The following is a 9,476-nucleotide window of genomic DNA, read 5'->3' as shown; positions in this document are numbered from 1 at the left end:
AGTTGCTTCATTCGTTTTCTGCTTTTGTGGAAGAAAGTTCTAAGTTATGTGTTGGTTTTCATACAAACGGAAGAAAACAACGATGACAAACATCCGAACGCTGCTTGGGAAATGCACGATTATTTTTGGTAGTAAATTAGGTATAATTTAAAATAGTTATGGGACATGTTTATGTTGATTTCTAATTTTTCCCTGCATTTCTAGATACTCAAGTTAATTTTAAGTTAATTATTTACATATGAAGTATTTTTAATTTAATTTTTTTTATTCAAGTATAAGAATTTATAAATATATTTCAATAAAAAAAACAACAAATTATTTATTATTTAACCAGTTTGCATTTTTCATTCATATATTTAAGAAATTTTTGACGAACGTTTTCCGCTTTACATGTAAGCGCGTGCGAGAATACTTCCGAACCATACGATGCTAAAGTATTAAATGTCAAAATGTCGCCGAAAACAATTTTGCCCGTGTGCCCGCGAATGAGACATGAAAAGAGAATTTCCAGTGTCTCCATTCCAGATGTCTCCGTGTGTAAATGGGGTGAAGGGAAACATTTTGTTCGGTGGCGAAGGACGGTCGGGGAAGAGAGAAGGGATTTTGTCTCCCGTACTCGGCGACACGCTTTGCTCTTCTTATTCGTATTTCCAATCTTTCCAGTTTTTGATAGTTGCTTCATTCGTTTTCTTCTTTTGTGGGAGAAGGTTCTGAGTTATGTGTTGGTTTTCAAGCAAACGGAAGATAACAAAGATGACAAACATCCGAACACTGCTTGGGAAATGCACGATTATTATTTTGCTAGTAAAGTAGGTATAATTTAAAATATATTATGGGGCATGTTTATGTTGAATTCTAATTTTCCTCGCATTTCTAGTTGCTCAAGTTAATTTTAAGTTAATTATTTACATATGAAGTATTTTTAATTTAATTTTTTTTATTCAAGTATAAGAATTTATAAATATATTTCAATAAAAAAACAACAAATTATTTATTATTTAACCAGTTTGCATTTTTCATTCATATATTTAAGAAACTGTTGTCGAACGCTCTCTGCTTTCCATGTAAGCGCGTGCTAGAATACATCCGAACCAGACGATGCTAAAGTGTTAAATGTCAAAATGTCGCGGAAACATTTTTGCCCGTGTGAACGCGAATGAAACTTCAAAAGAGAATTTCCAGTGTCTCCCTTCCAGATGTCTCCTCGTGTAAATCGGGTCAATCAAAGAAGAAGTGAGTGAAAAAGAAATTCCAGTTAACGCTGTGAATGTTCAAAAAACAAACGCAAATTGCATTACCGGGAATTTGTCAAAATTTAAATCTTGCTCGGGTTGTGGCAGTTCTCATTCGCGACAAAGCTGCAAATTCAGAAACGCAATATGTGCCCATTTACACGATGTCTCCACTGGAAGGGAAACATTTTGTTCGGGGGTGAAGGACGGCCGGGGAAGAGGGAAGGGAATTTGTCTCCTGTACTGGCGACACGCTTTGCTCTTCTTATTCGTATTTCCAATCTTAAAGCAATTTTTGACAGTTGCTTCATTCGTTTTCTGCTTTTGTGGAAGAAAGTTCTAAGTTATGTGTTGGTTTTCATACAAACGGAAGAAAACAACGATGACAAACATCCGAACGCTGCTTGGGAAATGCACGATTATTTTTGGTAGTAAATTAGGTATAATTTAAAATAGTTATGGGACATGTTTATGTTGATTTCTAATTTTTCCCTGCATTTCTAGATACTCAAGTTAATTTTAAGTTAATTATTTACATATGAAGTATTTTTAATTTAATTTTTTTTTATTCAAGTATAAGAATTTATAAATATATTTCAATAAAAAAAACAACAAATTATTTATTATTTAACCAGTTTGCATTTTTCATTCATATATTTAAGAAATTTTTGACGAACGTTTTCCGCTTTACATGTAAGCGCGTGCGAGAATACTTCCGAACCATACGATGCTAAAGTATTAAATGTCAAAATGTCGCCGAAAACAATTTTGCCCGTGTGCCCGCGAATGAGACATGAAAAGAGAATTTCCAGTGTCTCCATTCCAGATGTCTCCGTGCAGAGAACGACCCGATTTACACGAGGAGACATCTGGAAGGGAGACACTGGAAATTCTCTTTTGAAGTTTCATTCGCGTTCACACGGGCAAAAATGTTTCCGCGACATTTTGACATTTAACACTTTAGCATCGTCTGGTTCGGATGTATTCTAGCACGCGCTTACATGTAAAGCAGAGAGCGTGCGACAACAGTTTCTTAAATATATGAATGAAAAATGCAAACTGGTTAAATAATAAATAATTTGTTGTTTTTTTATTGAAATATATTTATAAATTCTTATACTTGAATAAAAAAAATTAAATTAAAAATACTTCATATGTAAATAATTAACTTAAAATTAACTTGAGTAACTAGAAATACGAGGAAAATTAGAATTCAACATAAACATTCCCCATAATATATTTTAAATTATACCTACTTTACTAGCAAAAATAATCGTGCATTTCCCAAGCAGTGTTCGGATGTTTGTCATCTTTGTTATCTTCCGTTTGGTTGAAAACCAACACATAACTCAGAACCTTCTCCCAAAAAAGAAGAAAACGAATGAAGCAACTGTCAAAAATTGGAAAGATTGGAAATACGAATAAGAAGAGCAAAGCGTGTCGCCGAGTACGGGAGACAAAATCCCTTCTCTCTTCCCCGTCCGTCCTTCGCCACCGAACAAAATGTTTCCCTTCCAGATGTCTTCTCGTGTAAATCGGGTCAACGTTAATGAATAGAGAAGTCTTAATGACTGGAAAGTGTTCATTTTCGAGGGGTACTCGTCTCGCGAAGACAATTCACCATAGACAGATTTTTCAACAAAAATTAACAGTGAGGGGCTGAATTATGTAAATTTAGCAGCAGTCGATAAGAATTTGTTGGTGATTAGAAGCAAAGAATGTTAGGTAGCTTTTTAATATGACCTATATATTTGAATTTCTCCAAATCATCCAAATTATGTACATATGTTATGTCTGTCTGTCTGGTGTCTGTAAAACTTTGTTGAATTACCTTCAACTGAATCAAAATCCTCTATAGCAAACGCTTCATTACCAGGCGCACAGGAAGATGGCATATGCAAATGTAAATTTGTGAATTTATATACATTTGTGAATTTATATACATTTGCGCATATGTATATGCTGTGTGTATGTGTGCTCACCAGCCACAGCTCAAGATAAAACGGTAAAACTTCGCAAGAAATCCAGCGCGCACTCATGGCGCAGCGCACATTCATTGGCACAGCATTGTATGTACAGTAAGCTTGAAATGTTACAGGCATCTTCAAATGCTCTGATTTCAGAGTAAGTTTCTAACTGCAGATATATGCATATGTTTTGTGCACTTTTTATCAATTGAAAAACTACATACGTAAAGTAATCTACTAATTAACTATTTGCCTACTATCAGTTAACATAAAATAATTGTTTCCAAATTTTATCTTAGTATTAAAATGTCCGAATCAGACCTTTTTTTTAAGCTACTTGTTTTCTTCTGCAACTTACTGTATGCTCATGCGCGCACTTGACGCACAGCAGCTGCGGCTGTCGAGCATTTAGAACGACATATTTACATACATATATTTTTGCATACATATGTACGATGCCGCGGGCACTCGACTTGACAAAAATTGAAGATTTATCAAATATTGGCAAATAATTCTTCGCGAAATATTCCAATATTGACTAATTTCAAATTGTCGAGAAAATTGGCATATGGGCGGCTCGTTTTATGAATGAAAGTTCTTGCTCTTAGAACTATGAGCTCGAATTTATCAATGAATTTTTTGAAGATGAGTTTTTGTTGCACAGAACAATAGTTGAAACTGTTCGGCGCCGCCGCGACTGTTCAGCGCTATGGCAACTAGAATGATGGCCGCTACGCCTGCGTCTATGACTGCATTTTGTTCTTGTAGTCGCTGGGCATAGAATTTTAGCTTTGAACGACATACGCATTTTGAGGAATAAAGCGAATGCCCTGTGTGTGCGGTTGTATATTAATAAGCATGTGTGCATATGTATGTGTATATTAATAAGCATTGTTTTGCTTGAATTCAATTCACATATTTATATTTGCATATGCCATCTTCCTGTGTGCCTGGTAATGAAGCGTTTTGTATACAGAATTTTTTGATTTGATCAATTGAACGTATATAGATAGTTAGGGCATCAAGTGTGCATATACGCACATGCAAATACGTCGATGCATATGCAGAAGAACTTGTTTTAGCATTTGCAGGAATTCGATCATTCGAATATTTACTCCCTAATTATTGCATGAAATATGATAAGGCGATGCTCGTGAGGTAGATCATGTTGCTTCAGTGCACACATATGCGTGCAACACTATATTTAATAAAGATGCAATTGAACTTAGTTGTCCCATATATGCAAATACGTTTCTTTGAAGTTTTCCTTTATTTATTTTAAAGTTTTATACTATCTAGAAAATGCATACATACAAATGTATGTATATTATTATTCCCTGTAATAAAATGTAAATTGAAAAAAATTTGGTTTGCCAAAGGAACCAATAAATGCATATTGAAATGTAAATACATATGTCGATATACCAAAACACTTGTATGCTATGAATTAATTTCGACTCAAAATATTAGTAAAAATTTTCATCAAATTTGTTTAGTTTTAAATTTACTAAAACGCACATACCAAAATGTGAGAGGTAAATTAAATCAAAATATTTGAAGTTACTTTGATTTGAAATGTTGGCGCATATTATAATAAATTCAATCATTTTTTCTTCATCACCTTTGTTTGAAAATACAAATTGAATAAATTTTCGTTTACCAAGGGAACATAAAAATGCACAAGCAAAAATGCCTTGCAAAATGCCGTCGGCATTCGTCAATTTGATTTCATACAGAAACCAAAAACTGAGCAGAGCCAATGTACTTGTACATAATTCACTGTAATCAGCTCTGTTAAGAACTTCCCCGCTGTCGAGTTAAGCGAGGTGAAATAGTGTTCGCGGTTTCACTTCATTTTTGACAATTCACACTATTCGTAGATCGTGAGAATTCTCTATATTTAACGTTCTCTGCTCCGTGTGTAAATGGGGTGTATGTAACAAATGTGGTAAAAAAGGCCATATAGTGCAAGTGTGTATGAGTAAACAAAGCAAAAACTTCCACGAGAACAAAAATAAAAACAAAAAAGCAAATCAACATATTCACAATATCGATACAGTGCACAGTGTAACAGGAGTTGTAAAAGCAGAAGATAATAAAAACTACATTAATTTGCAAATTTTCGGAAAAATTATAAAATTTCAAATGGATTCAGGTGCTACAATTTCGGTGATGAACTTAAATACATATAAACAAATAATTAAATAGCCCAAAACTTCGCGCAACAAAAAGAATTTTATACGGGTTCGGTGAAAAGCATATTCCAGTGCTGGGTGAACTGTGTACAACTGTGAAATGTGGTAGCAAAATAAAACAAGTCGATATTGTGGTAGCTAACGTTGAGAGTGGTGACAATCTTTTTGGTGTGGATTTGTTCAAACAATTTGGGTTTGAAATAAAGCAAATTTCAAAAATCACCCAGAAAGAAGTGAAACAAGTGGACGCGCTTTGTGAGAAGTATAGTGAGGTGTTTACTCCAGCACTTGGCACAATAAAAAATTTCAAAGCTACCGTGCAGTTAAAAGCAAACGCAACGCCTAAGTTTTTCAAAAGCCGGAAAATGCCATTTTCGCAAATGTCTGCGTTCAAAAAAGAAGCAGAAAGACTTACAAACGCCGGAATTTGGAAACCAATCAGGTTTTCGCAATGGGCATCGCCTATAGTACTTGTACCTAAACCTGATGGGTCAGTACGTATATGCGGTGATTTTAAACAAGCTGTCAACGCGCAAATAGATATAGAGCAATATCCATTGCCTACACGTGAAAGTCTATTTCACGCAATTCGCTGCGGTCAAAACTTTTCTAAGATTGATCTTAAGGACGCGTATCTGCAGATGGAGCTAGACGATGATTCAAAAGCAATCATGGTAGTCAACACGCCGTTGGGGCTATATCAGTATCAACGTCTTCCGTATGGAATAGCCAGCGCGCCAGCAATTTTTCAAAGGTATCTCGAGCAACTTATACAAGGCATCGAAGGGTGTGGCAATTAACTTGATGACATCATCATCACAGCGCCAACATTCGATGAGCACATGCAACGCGTCGAAAACATTCTCCAAGTTCTTCAAAGCAACGGTATTAAATGCAAACAGCAAAAGTGTTTTTTTCTCCAGGAAAAGATCGAGTATCTGGGTCGACAAATCAGCGTAGGTGGAATTTTGCCAGACGAATCCGGCCTGGTAGCGGTAAGAGATCTGAAGCCACTAAAAAACATCAAGCAGGTCGAAGCATTCATGGGTAAGGTTAACTATTACCATAATTTTATACCAAACTTCTCCCAGATATCTGCCCCTATCAATATGCTACGCCGGAAAAACGTCCCATTTACGTGGGGCCCAAAACAACAACAAGCGTTCACATCACTTGCGCACTACGACGAGCAATTACCTCTAGTGCTTGCCACTGATGCTTCATCTTATGGCATTGGTGCAGTGCTTTCGCACACCTATCCTGATGGCAGTGAGCGGCCAATCGCTTTTGCATCAAAGACGCTTGACAAACATCAAGTTCGATACAGCCAAATAGAAAAAGAAGGCTTATCTATCATTTTTGGGGTTAAACGGTTTCACCAATATCTTTATGGTAGACCATTCACGTTAATAACTGACCACAAACCGCTGGTTAGCATATTTAACCCAAGCAGCCAATTACCAACAATGACGTCACATCGGTTGCAACGCTGAGCCATAACGCTCATGTCATATAAGTACGATGTCAAATATCGCAAAACTACTGAAAATGGAAATGCAGACGCGCTATCACGACTACCGCTAGGGCCTGATGGAGAATTCGACAAACAAGAAGCCTGTTTAAACGTTAAAACAATTAATACGCCGATAGATCCAGACGTTATTTTAAAGCACGCCGGGAAAGATGCCATTCTACGCCGAGTTACAGCCTTTGTAAAAAATGGGTGGCCAGAAAAGCTACCTCCTCAAGACTCTGATCTTCGTTCATTTTTCAATAGGAAAAATTCTTTGACAATAATTAACAATCTTCTATGTTTTCAAGCGGAACATACCCGTGTAGTTATTCCAGCATCTTTGAAACAACAAGTTCTTCAATTACTTCATGATGGTCACTGGGGTACATCCAGGATGAAACAATTAGCCAGACAACACGTATGGTGGGTGGACATCGACAACGATATTGCCAAGCTCGCTGCAAAGTGCGACATATGCAAAGCTGTAAACCCTGCTCCAGCACGAGAATACGAAGGTTGGCCTGAACCAAACCATCCATGGGAAAGGGTCCACGTCGACTTTGCAGGCCCGTTTTTCGGTTCTATGTGGCTCATTTGTGTGGATGCATTCTCGCAATTTCCATTCATTGCTCAACTGACGACTACAACTACAGCTGATACAATTTCTGCGCTAGCTGCAATTTTCGCTATCGAAGGAATTCCAAACACTCTCGTAAGTGACAACGGTCCACAGCTCACATCAGAGGAGTTTAAGATTTTCTGCGCTCATCTGGGTATTAAGCACTTAACTAGCGCACCGTTCCATCCGGCATCTAACGGTCTTGCTGAAAGATTTGTTAGGACTTTCAAATCCGCCGTGAAGAAAAACGTTGACGACGGACTACAGCTAAGAGCAGCTGTAACAAAGTACCTATCGACATATCGTTCCATGCCTAACGCTGAGGGAAAATCGCCTGCCGAAATTCTACATGGCAGACCGGTACGAACTTTGTTAAGCCAGATTTTCGAGACATCGACGGTAAAAACAAAAGATGGAGCACGCAAAAGCAAGTTCGTCATAAACGAACCGATCTTCGCTCGAAACTACGCTAAAGGGGAAAAGTGGTTACAAGGCATAATTACAAGGCAACTCGGAAAAATGCTCTACGTCGTGAAGACTTCCTACGGGTACTTGAAACGACATGTAAACCAACTTAAATCCAGGGTTAGCACCAACGTAAGCTCTCAAGAAGAATCAGATTTGGTAACTTGGGTTCCGAAAGCAGACGACTCTACATCGACACCTGACGAACCGAACGGGCAGCCTATGGAAGATGGCTCATCACAAGGTGATCTCCAACTTCGCAGAAGTGCACGTACTCGACAGAATATTAATCGCTATGAAGCGAAAGATTTTCGTAAATAATCGTAAAATGTTGCTTTGTATTATTTTGTATACCAATGAATTTTTGTATTGTATACAGTTATATTAAGTTATTTTTTATGTACTCATTTTCTTTCAGGGTGAAGTAGTTTATAAATTATAGTTATATGTATATAACTTATATGTAAGTTGTTATGCAACACTGCTTACACCTTATTACTTAGGTAACACTGGCAAATTATGCAACTCTGTATAGAAATAAAAGGATAAAATAAAGCAGTGCAGTTTTAGATGGAAAGCGCGTCGGTCTCACTTATTTTCAATTCGGTCTCACTTATTTTCAATTCGGTCTCACTTATTTCAACAAGAAACACTCATATTTAAGAATTTTAAAGGAAAAATAACTCACGATTGTAACAAATTAGAAATAAGACAAGAAGGAACCTTCCTCATTAAGTTTGAAAATTGTACAATAATATTAATGTTTTGAATAAAACCTATACAAATGTAAACTTAAAAATGTACGAAACACTCGTATTACCAAATTTAGTCACAAAAATCAAAGAAACTAAAAATGCTACAAAATTGGACTTACAAATTGAAAATCTATATTTAAAACAAATACAACATGAAGATACCATTAGAAATTTAGTAGATGAAAATAAAAAAATGAATGTAATTAGCTTAAGTTCAGATATATCTATGTATTGTACTTTCAGTTATTATTGCAACTCTTATTCTCGCTTGCATTATTAAGTATAGACAAAAACTGTATTTATCACCTCAATCAATAATAACTACTGAACATATGCCAAACACCCAAGCGGGGCCATTTCTTGAAATTAAAACACCATAATTCAATACTCGATTGCGGACAATCGATTTAAGAAGGGAAGAGTTAACCCAAACCAAGTTAACGAACTCTTTACTTCCTATATTCTTTTTAATAAAATTGCTTACTCAATTTTCATATTGACTTCTGCAATAATGCAAGTATTATAAAAATTGCTTACTCAATTTTCATATTGATTTCTGCAATAATGCAAGTATTATAAAGTTGCTTATTTAAGTTCCTAGAATTAAGTCACGCCACAATTTTTATTAATATAAATTAAGTAGTTTACTTGTTTAAGCGGCTTTTTGGTTTTGGGAAGTTAGTGAATAAAGTGCGGTCAGATGGACCGGTAATAAAAAAATTTATTTTTT

General features: G+C 36.0%; 1 protein-coding gene across 1 annotated transcript; it reads left to right on the top strand.

Annotated features, from left to right (window-relative positions):
• The first annotated feature begins 6,503 nt into the window (after positions 1 to 6,503).
• On the top strand, positions 6,504 to 8,312 carry LOC129250543 (uncharacterized protein K02A2.6-like). Its single transcript, XM_054890163.1, has 2 exons — positions 6,504 to 6,663; positions 7,216 to 8,312. The coding sequence occupies exons 1-2, from the start codon at positions 6,504 to 6,506 to the stop codon at positions 8,310 to 8,312; spliced, it is 1,257 nt and encodes a 418-aa protein (XP_054746138.1).
• Positions 8,313 to 9,476: the final 1,164 nt, after the last annotated feature.

This window comes from Anastrepha obliqua, chromosome 6 (assembly GCF_027943255.1).
Source record: "Anastrepha obliqua isolate idAnaObli1 chromosome 6, idAnaObli1_1.0, whole genome shotgun sequence".
Classification (NCBI taxonomy): Eukaryota; Metazoa; Arthropoda; class Insecta; order Diptera; family Tephritidae; genus Anastrepha; species Anastrepha obliqua.
The sequence above is the reverse complement of the archived record's forward strand: the minus strand, read 5'-3'. Positions and strand labels throughout refer to the sequence as shown.